At 35.9% G+C, this 20,597-nt stretch overlaps 1 protein-coding gene across 4 annotated transcripts in view; it reads left to right on the forward strand.

Annotated features, from left to right (window-relative positions):
- XRN1 (5'-3' exoribonuclease 1) overlaps positions 1 to 20,597 on the forward strand; it is a 119,517-nt gene that overhangs the window by 37,857 nt on the left and 61,063 nt on the right. For all 4 annotated transcript variants that reach the window (XM_045037486.1, XM_045037487.1, XM_045037488.1 and 1 more), the window contains 5 exons: positions 1,414 to 1,583; positions 3,249 to 3,369; positions 3,466 to 3,564; positions 7,222 to 7,325; positions 10,465 to 10,596. In XM_045037486.1, the coding sequence (XP_044893421.1) occupies positions 1,414 to 1,583; positions 3,249 to 3,369; positions 3,466 to 3,564; positions 7,222 to 7,325; positions 10,465 to 10,596 (626 nt within the window). The remainder of the gene's footprint in view (positions 1 to 1,413; positions 1,584 to 3,248; positions 3,370 to 3,465; positions 3,565 to 7,221; positions 7,326 to 10,464; positions 10,597 to 20,597) is intronic.

The following is a 20,597-nucleotide window of genomic DNA, read 5'->3' on the forward strand; positions in this document are numbered from 1 at the left end:
CTATACATAATATGCTGTGATAAGAGTAGCTATGTATTTATGTATTTGTTTGTTTGTCTATGCAGTCCTAGGTGCTGGAGATTTTATTTTTTTAAGATAGATTCCCAAAAGTGGGATAGCTTGGGTAATGGGAATGTATGTTTATTTTTTTTTTATATTTTTTTTCAAAAAGACTAGTCTGATTCACCAATGTTTAGTCCCTACTCTGCCTCTCCAGACCTGGATATTATTGCTTCATTTAATTTTTGGCCAATCTGCTGATGATGGGTGCCATTTTATCATTATTCAAATTTGCTTTTCTCTGATCCCTAATTTGAATGTATTTTTATATATGTGCTTGCCCTTTGCATTTTCTCTCTGTAAATTGCCTGTTTATATCCTTTCCCTCATTTTCCTTTCTTTTTTTTTTAGAAAAAGATTTTAAAACAGAATTTAAAAAAAGAATTTTTATCAATTCTTTTTATGTTAGGAATATTCTTTTCTAACATGGCATTTGTCTCTTGATTTGCTGATAAATCTTCTGTCACATGCATTATGTATTGTTTAAAAAAGTCTAGGGGAACCTGGGTGGCTCAGTTGGTTAAGCGTCCGACTGAGGCTCAGGTCATGATCTCACGGTTCATGAGTTCGAGCTCCGCCTCAGGCTCTGTGCTGACAGCTTGGAGCCTGGAGCCTGTTTCTGATTCTGTGTCTCCCTCTCTCTCTGCCCCTCCCCTGCTCACGCTCTGTCTCTCTCTGTCTCTCAAAAATAAATACAAAAAAAAAAAAAAAAAAAAAATTAAAAAAAATGTCTTGAGCCGCTTAGGTGGCTCAGTCAGTTGAGAGTCCAACTTCAGCTTAGCTCATGATCTTCTGGTTCATGAGTTTGAGCCCCGTGTCAGGCTGTCTGCTGTTAGCACAGAGCCCACTTGGATCCTCCGTCCCCCTCTCTCTCTCTGCCCCTCCCCTGCTTATGTGTGTGCATGCCCTCTCTTTCTCTCTCAAAAAGAAACATTTAAAAAAATTATTTTTTTAATTAAAAAAAAAATGTCTTTTCCCTTAAGACTGTTAGGTTTTCTCCAATCTTACTTAAATAAGAATTTATCACCTCAAATTACTAATACTCTCCTAGATTTTCTTCTAATACTTTTATTGTCGTATTACTCTAATACATATTTTTGTATATAGTAGGAAGTTGGGAGTGTATGTGCTTTTTCTTCCAGTTGGATAGGTAGTTGTAACAGCCCCGTTATTTTATATTATTTTATTTTATTTTATTTTATTTTATTTTATTTTTTGAGAGAGAGAGTTAAGATTTTTGTTTTTCAAGACCACAAATAATGAATCTGTGTACTGAGGGAAAAGATCTATTCTGTATGTTGAGATTGCATAATTTTTATACTTTTAACCCCTGTCTTCAATCTTTAAATTTAGAAGCGATTGTTGGAAGCCATGGAAACATGTAATCACTCCCTCAAAAAGGAAGAGAGGAAAAGAAACCAACATAGTGAGTGCCTAATGTGCTGGTATGATAGAGACACAGAGTTCACCTACCCCTCACCATGGCCAGAAAAGTTCCCTGCCATAGAACGTTGTTGCACAAGGTAATGTTATTTGGTAATTTTTCAACAACAGCAATAAGCAGCTCCCCCTGGGGCCTGGGGGAAGCTTTTGAATATCTATTTGGAGAATTAACAAATAATTTATGATAGTTATAGTCAGTTGATAATGAATTACACCCAACTTGCAAAAGATCATACCATCTCCCTCTCAGAATTGTTTCTGTGGTTCTCTGCTTTGGTCAGATTCTGTTTCTCCCTTTCTGTCTTCTGTTAAACTTGAGGTTTTTTAGTTTTTTTGGTTTTAATTTTTCCTCTCTAGAATTTATCTGTACTCCTACCTCAACAGGAGATACAAATTTTTGTTTCCACTGTCAGTGTCTACTTTGATATGTTTTGACTTTGCCTCTTATATTCCCAACCACCCAACTGGAAAGAAGAAAAAAATAATAAAAGTGTTTCTATATTTTCTTGCCTGAAACTCATTTCTTCTTTTTCTTCCTCATTAAAATGTCTTTGTTGTTTTTTTTTTTTCTTTTCTCTCATTTTCCCTGCAAATCATTTACCCAGATGGCAGCTAAAGTGAATATCTCCTAGTTATGCTTTTCCCTTTTGTTTGGAACATAACCTCAAGATTTTATTGTCTTCATAATGTAACATAATATGAAGCTTAGAACTGGATCATTTTGGCCCTTTCTCTTCTTATCTCCTCCCAGTTCAAAATGCTTGCATCTCTTAGGGGCGGCTGGGTGGCTTAGTCAGTTAAGCGTCTGACTCTTGACTTCAGCCCAGGTCATTATCTCAAGGTTCGTGGTTTTGAGCCCCATGTCAGGCTCTTCACTGACAGCATGGAACCTGCTTAAGATTCTCTCTCAGTTTTTCTTTTACCCTCCCCTAGTGGCACACATGTGTTCTCTCCCCCCCTACCCCCGCCCGTGCCCCCCTCACTTAAAATAAATAAATAAACTTTTAAAAAAATGCTCACATCTCTTAATATTCAGCATTCTCTTAGATCTGCAGTTGGGCTCAACACATTCAGGCCTCAGCACAATCTTTGTAGTTTTAACCTTTTCCTGGAAAATTGGCTTAGTTTGCCCACTATAGCCACTCTACTTCCTGTCATAACACCACTCTCCATGGGCATAAAGAGAATCTTTGCCTTTCTTATGCTGTGTCATTTTGTGGGGTTGGGGCTTGCCACACTTCTTGCAGCAAGTCCAGCAGGTTTTCGGAACGTTCACCATGGTTGCAAGAGTGCTATTGGCATGGAAAGCACTTTTCCCTTTTGTTAAAGCAAAGAGAAAGATAAAATAGATATTATGAAATGTTTATTTTCCATCTGGGTTTTAGAACATGGAAGATATGGAGATTTGTAATGTGCTTAATATGTCCCTTTGCTTCTAAATTAAATATATAAAAATATATACATAAATGTGTGTGTATATATATATGTGTGTGTATATATATATATATGTTTTAAGTTAATGGGGAAAACTTCCATTCAGTACTCTATAGGCATATTTAGGTCTAGATCAATAATAACAAAGAATCTGGGTTGTTCTGCTGTATATTTTCTTTGTCTTAAAAGACAAATTGTCATTCCCTTGCTTAAAAGCAAGGATGACTCTTGCAAAAAATTCTAGGGAATACTGAAAAACTGTGATTGCTTGTAATTTGTATGAATGTTAAATGCCTTGATTTATTTTCTAGGTATAAAATAATATCATTAGATGCTTGGCGTGTAGACATAAGCAAGAACAAAATAACCAGGGTTGACCAGAAGGCATTATATTTCTGTGGATTTCCTACTCTGAAACACATCAAACACAAAGTCAGTGGCTGTTTAGTTCAGAATTTTTTCACCTTATTGAATGTAAAGTGATTATGGAGAAAGAATTAAAATTAAACTCTCTGAATTCTTTTAAAGTTTTTTTTGAAGAAAAATGGGGTTCAAGTATTCCAACAAAGTAGTCGTGGAGAAAACATGATGTTAGAAATCTTACTGAGTGCAGAATCAGATGAACTTGTAAGTATTTTCTTTATTGTATATTATTAGGTGCTTATTATGCATAAAACTGTTCTAGCTTCAGTGTGTTTATCAAAGAGGTATAACATGTAGTAACTTCAAAAGTTCATAGTAAATAAAGAAACCTTTACCCAGATTTTAAAGAACACATGTAATTGTGATCTAATGAGCAAATAATGCTCTACAAATTTTGAAAAGGAGATAAGCTGTGTGAGTTAAGTACAGGCTTGTAGATGAGACTAGGCTTGAGCTGAGTGCTATGAGAAAGATTGCCACAGAGCAAAGAAAAGGAGGGGAAGGGTATTCCAGTTGAAAGGAATAACTTAAGCTGGAAATTGTGGTCAAAAATAAATATGTGATACATTATCATATTTTTTTAACCTTTTTGTATGTCTGAAATTTTTCTTAATACTTTTTCCTTTTTTAGAATAAATGTGATATATTTGAGGAGAAGAACTAGGTAAACCTGACTGAAGCAGAGGACTTGTGTTGGGAAATAATAGAATATAAGGTTGAAAAAACAGATTGAAGCCAGTTATGGAGGACCTTGAATACTAGGCTAAAAGGAGTTTGGACTCCCCCCCCCATAACTGTTATCTTGAAATCATATTCTCATAAGGATTAATTTGGTGGCAATATAATAGACTAAACTGCACAAAAGAGAAATGGAAGAAACAAAAAAGCCTGAAAGTTCAGAGGTTGTGGTTACAGAAACGTTAGGTGTTAAGGACAAAAACTGTGGAAATAGTAATAGATCTGGATGAACAAGACTAATAAAATTGACAAGTTTCATCATTTGTTCATATAACATAGGGGATGAAAAGAGGAAGAAAATACTAAATACGACTCTCAGATATCCAGCCTAATTAACTAGAAAATAATTGCTGTTTTCCAAATAAAGAAGTTAAAGTGGGAAGTCTCTGGTTTGAGGGGATTAATGATAAATAATGATGAAATTTTAAGGCAATGCTAAGACATTTAACTGGAGCTGCCCTGCCAGTCTTTCTCAGTAAGAGTTCTATTAAGAGATCTAAGACCGGATGCCCTAAGTCATCCATTTGAATGTGGTAGATTAATTTATCTTCTGTACATTTAGAGTGGGATTAGCTGTGTACCGTTCTTGGGAGAATTGGGAAAATAGTCAAATTATGTTTTGTGTTCTATGGTTCAGGTGAAAAAACCTCAGCCCAGAAAGCCTGCAATTTAATACTTGGAGCTGGAGCTTGGAGGGAGATAAGGATATAAAGTCATCAGCAAGGAGATGATGGCTCGGGCCTTGGAGCTCATTTTCCTGAAAAAAATAGACTCTGAGGGTTTAAGATCTGAGCTTTAAGAAATACCCATAGTTATAAAGGGTGGAAAAGGGACCAGTGAAAATGATAATAACATACAGAGAGTTGAGAGAAAATGACTTCCAAGTTAAGTAATATCACAGAAATATGGAGTAGATACTACCTACAGTGCAAGAAGAATAAAACAAGGTCTGTGAATTTGTCCTTCAGGCACCATTATTGGCCTTTGAGGATTTCATTCCAGTAGATTTCATTCCTAACTTCTAATCCGGGGACTAGGTAGGTGGAAATTAGACATAGCAGGTATTAGGCCCTCAGTTAAGATTATCATTGAAAGAGGTCTAGAAACATAACTGTAGGTAGAGAACAGACAGTTTAACAAGCTAAATCCATGTTGAAAGAAGAGAGGTAGAGCTAATGGAGAAAGGAGGTCTTAAAGATAGTGTAGAGGGAAGGGATGTTTATGATAAGAAGACCCCATGTGAAGTATTAAGGAGTCTCATCTTGGCCTTAAGTGAAGGGATTAACCTGAGAAACTGACAACTTTTCCCTTGAAAACTAAAGGGGACAAGGGGGAGAATGAAATAGAAATAGATGTATAGAGGAGAAAAGGATAATTATGGGATCCTAATTTTAATGTTGAAACTTGTTTTATTTGTCAGAAACCATTGTTTTATATGTTGACATTACGAAATGTCTGAATATAATTAAAAGTTAATGCAGAAGTCTAAAACTGGTCATCTCTAATTGTTAAACATTTGCTAATAATAATTAAGCATAATAAACAGAAAAGAACTGAATGAAAATGTGTAGTTAAACTTCATTTTCTACCAAAAAGTTGTTTAATAATCATAATAATAATTATAATATTTCCTTTTAAAACTAGAATTTTACCTAGCATATTATTTCATACAGAGTATTTACATAGCATTTTATAGTTTATAAAGGCTTTTGTGTATGTTATTTTATCACCAAATAAACATTGTGAGGTAGATATTATTTCTTATTCTCACAGAAGAAAACTGTGTCTCAGTGGGGTTTAAATGATTTGCCTAAGATTCTATAGCTGGAAAGAGGTGGAACGCAAATTTGGACCAATGATTCCTAATTTTAAGTCTAGGGTTCTTATTTCATTACACCAACTACAGACTGAAATGAAATCAGATTTCTTAGAGTCTGTTATCTGATTATATGGTATGAAACAATGAATAATAGCCCTTTTCTCATTTCTGCTGTCTTTTCACTTTTCCATTTCCATGAGAAAATCATGGAATTATACATGATATTATTATCATGAGAATAATAGAATCATAGAATTTTACAACTATATAGAATTTTGTAAAGCATCTGTTCCAACTCATTACTTTTACAAATTAAGAAACTTAAATGGAGATTAGAAAAGGGACCATTAGCAGACCTAAGAACCTAGGTTTCTTGCTAAACATTATTTCTAGTAATGTTGGCCATTATTACGGACAGTAATACATTATAGGTCAGTGCTCTTCTGTTTAATTTCACTGAAACCTATTTTCTCACCAAGTAATTTCATTCAGGATTAAAATTAAAATTTACTAGTAACTACCATTGCTGTTGAGAAAATGAGAAGGAGACGAGCTTCCTGGTGTCATAATGTTTATAGTGCAGGAAGGTACTTTAAGTTGGTCATAGTGCCTCTCTAATAAGAAGAGATTGGTAAAGAGGAAGATAAACTTGGTCACCTTTAACAGATTCATACTAAAATAAAGGGTAAGGAAAGGCACATGTTTAAAAACAACTTAAAAATATATTTTAAAATAAAAGGAAAAAAAACTAAACAGAAATCATAGAAATGTACTAGAAAGAAAAAAAGTAGTTAGCAATAAAGGTACAACTTAGAGAAGACAAATTAAGAGAACTAATGGGAGCCACCTGGGTAGCTCAGTCGGCTATGTGTCCAACTTTGGCTCAGGTCATGATCTCGTGGTTTGTGAGTTTGAGCCCTGCGTCGGGCTCTGTGCTGACAGCTCAGAGCCTGGAGCCTGTTTCAGGTTCTGTGTCTCCCTCTCTCTCTGCCCCTCCCCCACTCACGCTCCTCTCTGTCTCCCAATAATAAACATTTAAAAAAATTTTTTTTTAAAAAGAGAACTAACTGAATTCAAGTAGATGGAAAAGTTGAAAAGAGCAGGAAAGGTTGAAAAGAGCATAGGGAATAAATGACACAAGTGAGTAAATGGTATTTGATACCTGTTTTAATTATTAAGTTGAGTCTTTATTGATTTTAAAGATAGTTATAAATGCAAGCTAGTTTTTAATTATTTAATTTTGCCTGTGTAAAATTTTCTCCTGGACCTGAAACATGAGTGAACTTTTCTGCTTTTACTTTAAGAGTATAGAAAATATAGCTTCTTCAGTGCTTGGAAAATCTGTCTTTGTTAATTGGCCTCATCTTGAAGAAGCTAGAGTTGTTGGTGTATCAGACGGAGAAACTAAGTAAGTAAGATTTGACGTATACATTGTAGATTTATATTTGTTTTGCTTACTTGATGGCTTTTATTGATCCTGTTTAAAACTGATATAATTATCATAAAAATATTTATACACTCTAGTGAAATTAGTCTTCCAATCACATCACTCGATGTTTAACCACAATACATCCCTGAGATATTTTAGATGCATTTATTATTTTTTCTCTTTTGCTTTCTTTTCCTTTTAATAACTTAAAAGTTCTATATCCTAATTTTTGCTAGCAGTTATTATATTATTTAGTAAATGTATTTCTCTGACAAGAATCAATAGCGTATATAACCTTACTTTTACCATGCCTCTCCCAGGTTTTATTTAAATAATACATTAATTTTTAAAAATACAGGTCATCTATTTAAGGAGTAATTTCTTATTTTACTCGAGTTCTCAATCATTGTATCAGTGATTATTTAGTTATTCTTTATCATTGTTTATCTTTATTTCACATAAATTTGATCTGATTGATGTTAGTTTTCATGCATCTAGAACTTTCAAAAGTAACTTTTTTTCAGAGAAAATTTTACATTTTCTGAGTTACAACATATCCAAAAGATCGTTTTTGTTTTCCTCATACTTAGGTTTAGAATTGTGGAGGCCCAATCCTTTTTCCCTTAGTTTTCTGCAAACCTACTCCAGTTGTGTTCTGTCATATAATTTTGTTGATGAGAGGTCAATGCCAGTGTGAATTTTTTTCCTCCGTAGGTATCTGCTTTTATTGAGGATATAAGAAATCTTGAGTATTCTTTTAATCATCAGAATTCAGTCCCCCTACCTTTCTGATATAGTGCAGTTTATCACTTTTTTCTTTTACCTATAATGCTTTTAGTCAGAACTCCTTACCTAGCTCTAGGTCTGAGAGATTTTCTCCTATATTTTATTCAAAAAGTTTTGCTTACTTGATAATTTTACCTCATCCTTTTACGTTTAAATATATGCTCTACTGTGAATTAAGTTTTATATTTGGTATGAGGTTTAGGTCAAAGTTCACATATTTGTCTATGAATGAATGTTCTTTTTTCTTCTTCTTTCATGAAGATAGAAGTGTTCCATTTATATGGAAGCATATGGAAAGTGCCATATACTTTTTATTTTGCTTCTCAGATTTTATTTCAAGTTAGTTAACATACAGTGTAGTATTGGTTTCAGGAGTAGAATTTAATGATTCAGCACTTACATGTAACACCCAGTGCCCCTCCCAACAAGTGCCCTCCTTAATGCTCATCACCCATTTAGCCCATTCCCCCTCCTACCCACCTCCCCTCCAGCAGTCTTCAGTTTGTTCTTTTTAGTTAACAGTCTCTTATGGTTTGCCTCCCTCTGTTTTTTCATCTTATTTTTTTACTCCTTCTCTTCCCCTACAAAAGGTTTATTTGAACAAATTATAGCTGAGAACTTCCCTAATCTGGGGAAGGAAACAGGCATTCAGGTCCAAGAAGCACAGAGAACTCCCCTTTTCAAAATCAACAAAAACAGGTGTTATCAGTAGTGAAACTTGGAAAATACACAGATAAAGAGAGAATTCTGAAAGCAGCTAGGACAAAAGGTCCTTAACCTACAAGTGTAGATACATAAGGTTAGCAGCAGACCTCTCCACAGAAATAGGAATGAAGAGTCAGTTGCTCCAGCACCATTTGTTGAAAAGATGGCCTTCCTCCATTACATTGCCTTTCCACCTTTGTCAAAAATCAGTTGAGTACATTTGTGTGGGTCTACTTCTGAGTTTTCCATTTTGTTCCATTTATCTGTATGTCTGTTTTTATCCCAGTACCACACTGTCTTATTTCTGTAGCTCTGTAGTAAGTCTGACCTTGGGTAAAAATCTCACAAATTATATATAGGATCTGTATGCTGAAGAAAGCAAACACTGATGAAAGAAATCAAAGATTGAAATAAATGGAGATCCATTTGGATCAGAAAACAGAACATAGTAAAGATAACAAATCTCCCCAAATTAATTTATAGGTTTAGAGCAATTCCTAACAAAATCTCTCCCAGATTTTGATAGATACAGAACAGTATATTCTAAAATTTTTATGGAAAGGCAAAGAACAAAAATATCTAAAATAACTGAGAAAAATAAAAATAACACAGAAAGGGGATGCCTGGGTGGCTCAGTCGCTTAAGTGTCTGACTCTTGATTTTAGCTCAAACCGTGATCTCACAGTTCATGGGTTTGAGCCCCATGTTGGGCTCTGTGCTGACAGCTCAGAGCCTCCTTGGGATTCTCTTTCCCTCTCTCTATCAAAATAAATAAATAAACATTTTAAAAAATAAAGCAGAAGGAATTACTCTGCTTAAATTATTTTGGAGCTGTAAATGATTATAGCTGTAAATGATATTATATTTTAAATGTCACTTTCCCAAGGTAATATCTAGAAATACGACTGATTTCTGTACGTTGATTTTATATCCTGGGACCTGGCTAAACTAACTTCCTTGCCTCTTTACTTGAGGAGTCCAGGTCAGTTATTTTGTAGAATTCTGAATGTACTTGATTGTCTCTTCATAGTTTCATTTAAGTTGGTCCTCCATCCCATATATTTCCTGTTAACTGGTAGTTAAGTATAGTGGTTTGATCAGAATCAAGTTAAGCTTTTTAGTAAAAATACTTTATTGCATTGGAGAGTATTTTTTAATTCTATAAAAATTTATATTTTATTAAGTATTTTTATTTTTATTTTTTTTTCATGTTTATTTTTGAGAGAGAACATGAGTTGGGGAGGGGTAGAGAGAGGGAGACACAGAATCCAAAGCAGGTTCTAGGCTCTGAGCTATCCACACAGAGCCTGACACAGCTCAAACTCACAAACTGCGAGATCATGACCTAAGCCGAAATCAGAGACTCAACTGACTGAGCCACCCAAGTGCCCCTGTGTTTAATCTTTTTTTTTAAGAGAAAGAGTAATAATTCTTATATTTTGATTGAAAATTTTTACAAGTCCATGTCCTGAAATTTATATTACAGTTTAAAAAAAAAGGAGGCTTGGTTTTTTGCTATTATAACCATGTAGAAACCTTTTCACTTTGAAGACTCATACTACTAGAACACTATATTAAACCACAAATTTGGGGGTAATACATTTTAATTTTATTTTAATCTTTTAAGATTTTACTTGGAAGAACCTCCAGGAACACAGAAGCTTTATTTAGGAAGAACTGCCCCACCATCTAAAGTGGTCCATCTTGGAGACAAAGAACAATCTAACTGGACAAAAGAAGTACAAGGAATTTCAGAATAGTGAGTGTCATAAAATATATTTAATGTCGTGAAAGTAGAATGTGATTTAATGCACTTGTCCTCTGACTTATTTTCTGCTTAACATAGTAATCACTCTGAATATTGACTACATCTTCATTTTATGTTCTAAAGAAAATAATGAGTTCTAGTTTAAAATAATACCTGGTTAGCAGCAGTTACAGCCTTGCCCAGTTTGTCACTAAAATACTTGATGATGTACAAAAGAAAAAAAGACATAATCACATAATACTGGGAATAATAGTTAAGGTTGCCTGCATTTGAGACTTATTTTTACTAATCATAAGGCCATTGAATTTTTGGCCATATGTAGTAATGAAAATAGGAAGGAAAACTCCTTTTTTTGTCACCCTTACTCCCTGCTCACTCTCCTACCTTTCCTACATCTAAGTCCCATATGCCCTGAATTTAGAAATGCAAGGTCTGTACCAACCAAATAACTAAGAAGCTGGCCCTCCTCCATGATCCTACCATAACAGTACTTCCCATTCTTCATCCAAATACTAGAATCCTCTAAACCAAAACAGAATAATAGAGGCTGGCAGTGGCACATGGAATGGTGTTATAAATGTATATCCATCACCCTTCCTATTAAAACTATAATAGCATTCATTGATAAATGGGGAATTTGAGGAGACTCCTCTTATACAATTTTGGAGCTAATAGGCCATAATATGCTTATTCAAAGATGCATAAACAGGGAAAATGTAAAAACATTATACAAAACCATCCCAGTGTCTATGTGCCAAATGTGGAAGCACCCAAATATATAAATCAATTAATCACAAACATAAAGAAACTCATCAATAGTAATACCATAATAGTAGGAGACTTCAACATCCCACCCAGAGCAATGGACAGATCATCTAATCAAAAAATCAACAAGGAAACAATGACTTTGAATGACACATTGGACCAGATGGACTTAACAGATATATTCAGAACATTTCATCCTAAAGCAGCAGAGTATACATTCTTCTCCAGTACACATGGAACATTCTCCAGTATAGACCATGTACTAGGACACAAATCAGCCCTACTAAGTAAGTTCAAAAAGATTGAGATCATACCATGCATATTTTCAGACCACAATGCTATGAAACTTGAAATCAACCACAAGAAAAATTTGTAAAGGTAACAAATACTTGGAGACTGAAAAACATCCTACTAAAGAATGTATGGGCTAACCAAGCAGTTAAAGAAATTAAAAAGTGTATAGAAGTCAATGAAAATGATAGCACCACAACCCAAAACCTCTGGGACGCAGCAAAGGCGGTCATAAGAGGAAAGTATATAGCAATCCAGGCCTTCGTAAAGAAGGAAGAAAGATCTCAGATACACAACCTAACCTTACACCTTAAGGAGCTGGAGAAAGAACAGCAAATAAAACCCAAAACCAGCAGAAGACAGGAAAAAATAAAGATTAGAGCAGAAATTAATGCTATCGAAACCAAAAAAAAAACAGTAGAACAGATCAATGAAACCAGAAGCTGGTTCTTTGAAAGAATTAACAAAATTGATAAACCATTAGCCAGTTTGATCAAGAAGAAAAAGGAAAGGACCCAAATAAGTAAAATCAAGAATGAAAGAGGAGAAATCACAACCAACGCAACAGAAATAAAAACAATAATAAGAGAATATTATGAGCAATTATATGCCAATAAAATGGGCAGTCTGAAAAATGGACAAATCCCTAGAAACATATACACTACCAAAACTGAAAGAGGAAGAAATAGAAAATTTGAACAGACTGATAACCAGTAAGGAAACTGAATTAGTAATAAAAAATCTGCCAAAAAAACGAAAGTCCAGGGCCAGATGGCTTTCCAGGGGAATTCTACCAAACATTTAAGGCAGAGTTAACACCTATTCTCTTGAAGCTGTTCCAAAAAATAGAAATGGAAGGAAAACTTCTAAACTCTTTCTATGAGGCCAGCATTACCTTGATTCCAAAACCAGACAGAAACCCCACTAAAAAGGAGAACTATAGACCAATTTCCTTGATGAACATGGATGCAAAAATCCTCAACAAGATATTAGCCAACCGGATCCAACAATACATTAAAAAAATTATTCACCATGACCAAGTGGGATTTATACCTGTGATGCAGGGCTGGCTCAATATCCGCAAAACAATCAGTGTGCTTCATCACACCAATAAAAGAAAGGACAAGAACCATATGATCCTCTCAATAGATGCAGAGAAAGCATCTTTTTGTCTTTTTGTCAAAGACAAAATAGAGCAGCCTTTCTTGATAAAAACCATCAAGAAAGTAGGGATAGAAGGATCATACCTCAAGATGACAAAAAGCCATATATGAGTGACCCAATGCTAGTATCATCCTCATTGGGGAAAAACTGAGAGCTTTCCCCCTAAGGTCAGGAACAAGACAGGGATGTCCACTCTCGCCACTGTTATTCAACATAGTATGGGAAGTCTTAGCCTCTGCAGTCTGACAACACAAACTAATAAAAGGCATCCAAATCGGCCAGGAGGAGGTCAAACTTTCACTCTTCACAGATGACATGATACTCTATACGGAATACCCAAAAGATTCCACCAAAAAACTGCTAGAACTGATTCATGAATTCAGCAAAGTTGCAGGATATAAAATCAATGCACAAAAATTGGTTGCATTCCTATACACCAACACTGAAGCAACACAAAGAGAAATCAAGGAATTGATCGCATTTACAGTTGCACAAAAAACCATAAGATACCTAGGAATAAATCTAACCAGAGAGGTGAAAAATCTATACATTGAAAACTATAGAAAGTTTATGAAAGAAATTGAAGAAGACACACAGAAATGGAAAAAGATTCCATGCTCCTGGTTAGGAAGAACAAATATTGTTAAAATGTCGATACTACCCAAAGCAGTCTACATATTCAACGCAATCCCTATCAAAGTAACACCAGCATTCTTCACAGAGCTAGAATAATCCTAAAATTTGTGTGGAACCAGAAAAAACCCCGAATAGCCAAAGCAGTCTTGAAAAAGAAAACCAAAGCAGGAGGCATCACAATCCCAGACTTCAAGCTATACTACAAAGCTGTAATCATCAAGACAGTATGGTACTGGCACAAGAACAGACACTCAGATCAATGGAATAGAATAGAGAACCCAGAAATGGACCCACAAACGTATGGCCAACTAATCTTTGACAAAGCGGGAAACAATATCCAATGGAATAAAGACAGTCTCTTCAGCTAGTGATGCTGGGAAAACTGGACAGCGACATGCAGAAGAATGAACCTGGACCCCTATCTTACACCATACACAAAAATAAACTCAAAGTGGATGAAAGACCTCAATGTAAGACAGGAAGCCATCAAAATCCTCGAGGAGAAAGCAGGCAAAAACCTCTTTGATCTTGGCTGCAGCAGTTTCATACTCAACACATCTGTGGAGGCAAGGGAAACAAAAGTAAAAATGAACTACTGGGACCTCATCAAAATAAAAACCTTCTTCACAGCGAAGGAAACAATCAGCAAAACTAAAAGGCAACTGACAGAATGGGAGAAGATATTTGCAAATGACGTATCAGATAAAGGGTTAGTATCCAAAATCTACAAAGAACTTATCAAACTCAACACCCAAAACACAAAGAATCCACTGAGGAAATGGGCAAAAGACATGAATAAACACTTCTCCAAAGAAGACATCCAGATGGCCAATTGACACATGAGAAAATGCTCAACATCACTCATCACCAGGGAAATACAAATCAAAACCACCATGAGATACCACCTCACACCTGTCAGAATGGCTAACATTAACAACTCAGGCAATTAGAGATGTTGGCAAGGATGCAGAGAAAGAGGATCTCTTTTGCATTGTTGGTGGGAATGCAAGCTGGTACAGGCCACTCTGGAAAACAGTATGGAGGTTCCTCAAAAAACTAAAACCAGAACTACCTTACGACCCAGCAATTGCACTATTAGGCATTTATCCAAGGGATACAGGTGTGCTGTTTCAAAGGGACACATGCACCCCCATGTTTATAGCAGCACTATCAACAATAGCCAAAGTATGGAAAGAGCCCAAATGTCCATCGATGGATGAATGGAGAAAGAACATGTGTTATATATATACAGTGGAGTGTTACTCGGCAATTAAAAAGAATGAAATCTTGCCATTTGCAACTACGTGGGTGTAACTGGAGGGTATTATGCTAAGTGAAATTAGTCAGAGAAAGACAAAAATCATGTAACTTCACTCATATGAGGACTTTAAGAGACAAAACAGATGACCATAAGGGAAGGGAAACAAAAATAATATAAAAACAGGGAGGGGGACAAAACAAGAGACTCATAAATATGGAGAACAAACTGAGGGTTGCTGGAGGGGTTGTAGGAGGGGGAATGGGCTAAATGGGTAAAGGGCATTAAGGAGTCTACTCCTGAAATTATTGCTTCACTATATACTAATTTGGATGTAAATTTAAAAAATAAAAAATAAAGTTAAATTACAAACAAAACAAAACAAAAACATCCCAGTGTCAAAGAAGGAGATAGCTCTCAGGAGGTAGAGTGTATTTTTGCCTTCTCACAGTAATTAGATACTCCTGTCTTGGTTGATAATATACTGAATTTTGTTTTACAGTGCATAAATCACAATAATAAACTTATTTGTGTGATTACTTTAAGGACTCTTTCCCGAGATATTATGCTAAGGGTAGGGAACATATCTATTTTTTCATTACTATTCTCATTCCTTGACTAATGCACTAGGCAGTCAATAAATGTTAGTTTGAATGAATAGAGATTGCTTTGTTCAACTCCTTTGTTTGAAAAGAAAGTCATTCAAAATACTGTAAGAGTTTAGATATTTGTTTATGTACTCAACAATTATTTATTGATACCTACTAGGTATAGAAATTAGGAACTGCAGATACCATAGTGAATAAAATCAAAGTCCCTATACTCATGAAACTTATGGCTCGCAGATGAAAGATAGGCATTAATGTCTTGTGTAAATTTTTGATCAAACTGCAATTATGATACTTGCTTTGAAGGAGTAGTACTCTGAGACTACATAATAGAGGAGTTTGACCTAGTAAGGAGACATTTGTCTTAGAGAAAACTTTCCTAAGGAAAATATTGATTAAACTAGTATCTGAATGTAGGAGGGTGGGAGTTAGGCAAAGAATGAAAAGGGAGTAGGTTTCAAGATGAGGTAAAAGGTACATACAAAGTCCCTGTGCCAGGAGAAAAAGTAGCATATATAACATTAATGATAATGGCCAATGTGGCTGGAGTGTTAGAATTAAGAAGGAACCCTAAATGAGGAAGATGAGGCAACAAACGAAAAAGAACAAGGCATTCTGAGAGGTGGGAAACAGCCAGCAAAGTGTTATATCATGAAAATCAAGGAAAAAAGAGTGTTTCAAGAATAAGGGAGTAAGCCATGTCAGATGTCATAAAGAAGATAAAGTAAGACCTATTTTTTTTGGTTGTGGGGGAACCTGGGTGGCTCAGTTGGTTAATCATCCAACTTCAGCTCAGGCCATGATCTCACGTTTCCTGAGTTCGAGCCCTGCATCGGGCTCTCTGCTGTCAGCACGGAGCCTACTTTGGATCCTCTGTCTCCCTCGCCCTGTGCCTCTTCTCCACTTGTTCTCTCTCTCTCAAAAATAAACAAACTTTTTAAAACTCTTTTCATAAAACTTTTTTTAAAATTTATATTCAAATTAGTTAATGTACAGTGTAGTCTTGGCTTCAGGAGTAGAACCCAGTGATTCATCTCTTACATATGACACCCACTGCTCATCCTGAAAAGTGCCCCCTTAATGAAGTAAAAGCTATTTTGATTGAGCAGTGGGGCTGTAAGCCAGACTAGTATGGGTGAGGAATGATTGACAGTAACAGAAATGGAGCACCTCCAAAAACTTTATTTGTGAAGTAAACCAAAAGCTCTTGACCCCTTGTTCTACCTGTTCTTTTCCATATGGATGGACTTGATCTTCTGTGATGGCAGAAAAGAGCAGAAAGAACAATCAAGGCAACAGACCACTGAAGTTGATGGCAATTGGATGCTGGTTCACACAAGAGAATAATTTTTAGTCCCTGCCAGTTCAGGATCTTTTGTTAACCAAGTAGGGTAGATAAGGCTATGTGGATTCATAGGCCCTTAGGTTTATCTATTCTGGTCACCATTTTCTTAGACTGCTTTTCTTTACTACCATATTCCTCCCTCATATCACCTCACATTTTGTTCCCTCCTCCCAAACATCCCAAAGTCTTCTATAATCTGTCTTCTAAGGTGAAATTCATAAGCCCACTCATACTCTGCTCTTGAGGGTTTACTTCACTTACTTGTAAGTTTGCACGTTATATCAGCATGAAAATCTCATGGCTCTAACGATTAGTAGTAACGTTTATACAGACTATCCCTAAGACTTATACAACAAGAATATAGAACCTGTCATTTATTTCAGTTATAGCTCCATATATCCAAGACATGTTCTCCTAAATTCAGTACATCCCTTTTTTGTGAACATAACACATGAAATACTTCCATGAGTACCGAAATACATGATTTCATTTTTAGAAACTTTCTAAGTACATATGACATGACTAAAACATTTCTGTATTTTTGTGTAACACATGTCCTTTCTAATGAAAACTACCATTAAGACATACCTGAAGAAGGATATAGAATTGAGTGGACTTGGTTTTTGGTTGATTCAGAGAGGTAGGATTTTGTGTAAAAATAAATGAGAAGAGAGGTGCAATTCAAAAGAAAGAAAACAATGTATTTGATGATGGAAAAAAATAGGTTCTTAAAAAGGCTAAAAGATAGCTCCTCTATTGTAACAGTGTAGTATACAACTATAGGTTGGTTTGTGTTTGGCATGGGGGCAGATGAGGAGCTCTCATTGGATGCCCACTGTTTTCTTTGTAAAGTAAATGTTGAATTCAGCTATTGAGGACAGAGGCAGGGAAAGGGAGGATGGTCTTAAATTTGAGCAAAGTAGAAGAGGTTTGAAAATAGTCCTTGGGGAAAATGGAAGAGTATCAGTTGATCAAAAAAACGTGGTTGAATTATAAGGCAATATTGAGGGCCCATTTTGAAGTTCAGTGTCATGAATTTGTAATATAACAGTCCACCCTGTCTTTTGGTATTAGAGCTCAGCTGATCAGTAACCGGCTTAGAAAAACCAGCCTTGGATTTTGCCAGATGGATACAATGAAAAGCCAAAGAGGCAAGGAAGTTTAGGATGTTAGTAGGAATATTACTGAAATAGTGGACAATGGAATCTAAGTGGGATAGAAAGATAAGTAAAGAAAATAGAAGATTAATAGTTTGAAAGTTGAAGGATCAGTGGATTGGAGATCCCAAATTAAGATAATCATAAACAAAAGTAGCTGAACAAGCAAGTTGGATGGACAAGTTTTTAGACAACAAAATATTGGGATTAATGATTTTGGAGGTGAAACCGTTATGGATGATGTCATGACCCAAGTCACAGCTGTGGGAGTAGATGGCTGAACTAGAATGGAAGAGAAGTTTATTGGAGATAGGGAGATTGTGAAACAGTGTCTGTGGTATTGGGTAGATTATTATGTAAACACTGAAGGCACTCTGGATAATGGTAGACATAAGGGTAGAATGGAAGAGTAGGGTAGTTTACTATGAAGGATGTCACAGTGGGAACACCAACCCTCTCTCCTAGTCCATACACAGTATGAAAACAAATAGCTACTACTACTGGAGAGAGATAACAGAGGGAACTGATGATACCTTCAATTAAAGAGGTAGATAATGAGGATATAATGGAGTGACAAGGATTAGGAATTGGAGAAGGACAGAGACTGGAAGAAAAGAACAAGGACATTCTTTATGGAATGCTATGGAGAAGATGATGTACTTGGAAGATTTGCAGAAGAGTTCCAAAACCTTGTACCTCAAACAAGCAAGAGATGAATCAACCAAAAAAAAGTGGTGTTACCAAAGGATTGGTGATAAACAACAATTATTAATAAGTTATTAAAAATATAGAACTAATTTTTAAGTACTATCATTTTACATAAGAGAAAGTTAAAAGATAGTTTTGTTGGGGCACCTGGGTGGCTCAGTCGGTTAAGCATCTGACTTCTGCTCAGGTCATGATCTCACAGTTCGTGAGCTTAAACCCTGCATCAAGTGAACTCAAGCCCCGCTTCGGGTGAGTCCAAGCCCCTTTTCAGTCAGCGTGGAGCCTGTGTGGGATTCTCTCTCTCCATCTCTCTCTGCCCCTTGCTCAATCACGCCCTCTCAATAAAAAAAAAAAAAAAAGATAGTTTTGTTTATAACTTAGAAGAGATATATTAAGTATTTTTAAAAATTTTAATGGCCCACTATCACTTACCTTAACCCTCAGGACCTGAACTAGAGAGACGAGCCCCGAAACATCTGGCTTTGAAAAACAACGGGGCTTATATCCAGGAGAAACATAGAGCTGTAGGAAATGGAGATTCTCCTGTTTTTTTTTTTTTAATGTTTATTTATTTTCAAGGGAAGGAAAGAATATGAGTGGGGAGGGACAGAGAGAGAGGGAGACACAGAATTTGAATCAGGCTCCAGGCTCTGAGCTGTCAGCACAGAGGCCAATGTGGAGCTCAAACCCATAAGCTGTGAGATCATGACCTGAGTCGAAGTCAGCCACTTAACCTACCTAGCCACCCAGGTGCTCCTGAGATTCTCCTCTTAAAGAGCTCATACACAGACTCACTTATCCCAGGACCCCGGTAGGGTAAAAGCAGCAGTTTGAAAATCTAGACCATATGGGAAGAAAATTCATTTGCTGACAACCTTAAGGTAATTGTTGGAAGGACAGAGGCCTGTTGGGATTCTCTCTAGGGACTGAGGCATTGAATTGACAGGTGCCATTTTTACGTTCTTCCTCTACCCTACTAGTACCAAAGCTAGCAGATGCCATTTTTGTATCTCCCTGTGTAGTAATACTAACACTAATACAATGTTGTATGTCAATTACACTTCAATTAAAAAACAAAGAGACGCGCCTGGGTGGTGCAATTGGTTAAGCCTCCAACTTTGGCTCAGGTCATGATCTCGCAGTTCATGAATTTGAGCCCTACATCAGGCTCTGCGCTCACAGCTCAGAGCCTGGAGCCTGCTTCAGATTATGTGTCTCCCTCTCTGTCTGTGCCCCTCCCCTGCTTGTGTTCTCTCTCTCTCTCTCTAAAATAAATAAACACCTAAAAAACATTCTTTAAAAATAAAAAAAAAATAGGGGTGCCTGGGTGGCTCAGTCGATTGAGTGACCGACTTCGGCTCAGGTCATGATCTCATGGTTTGTGAGTTCAAGCCTCGCGTCGGGCTCTCTGCTGCCAGCTCAGAGCCTGGAGCCTGCTTCTGATTCTGTCTCCCTCTCTCTCTGACCCTCCCCCACTCATGCTGTGTCTCTCTCTGCCTCAGAAATAAACATTAAAAAAAATTAAAATAAATAAAAATAATAATAATAAAAGAAAGAACACAGACTAGGGGTGCCTGGCTTGTTCAATGAGTAGAGCATGCAGCTCTTGATCTCAGGGTCATGAGTTCAAGCCCCACATTGGGGGTAGAGTTTACTTAAAAATAAAAATTAAAAAAAAAAATTCAGGTGTTAAAAAAATATATATGGACTACAAAACTGACCCAAAAGCAATAAAAGTGTAAAGTAAAAGGAAAATAGAAAGAAAATCTCCCTACCACTTGAAAATTTAAAGATATTGTTCTGAATTACTATTTGGGTTTTTTTTCTAATAGAAAGTTTTTATCGAAGTATATATACATAGAAAAGAATATATGCAAATCGTAAGTGTATAAACTTGGTAAGTTTTCACACGCATGAACAGAATACAAGTCACAAAATAGAACCAACAGAAAAGTTGCCATAATCCCACAAAGTCCCTTAAACCCTCTTCCAGCCATTAACATTCACTTCTCTCTTCCAAATGTAACTATTTTGATTTATAACCCTAGAGATTAGTTTTT

The sequence above is a fragment of the Felis catus genome, chromosome C2, assembly GCF_018350175.1.
Source record: "Felis catus isolate Fca126 chromosome C2, F.catus_Fca126_mat1.0, whole genome shotgun sequence".
NCBI classification, from domain to species: Eukaryota; Metazoa; Chordata; class Mammalia; order Carnivora; family Felidae; genus Felis; species Felis catus.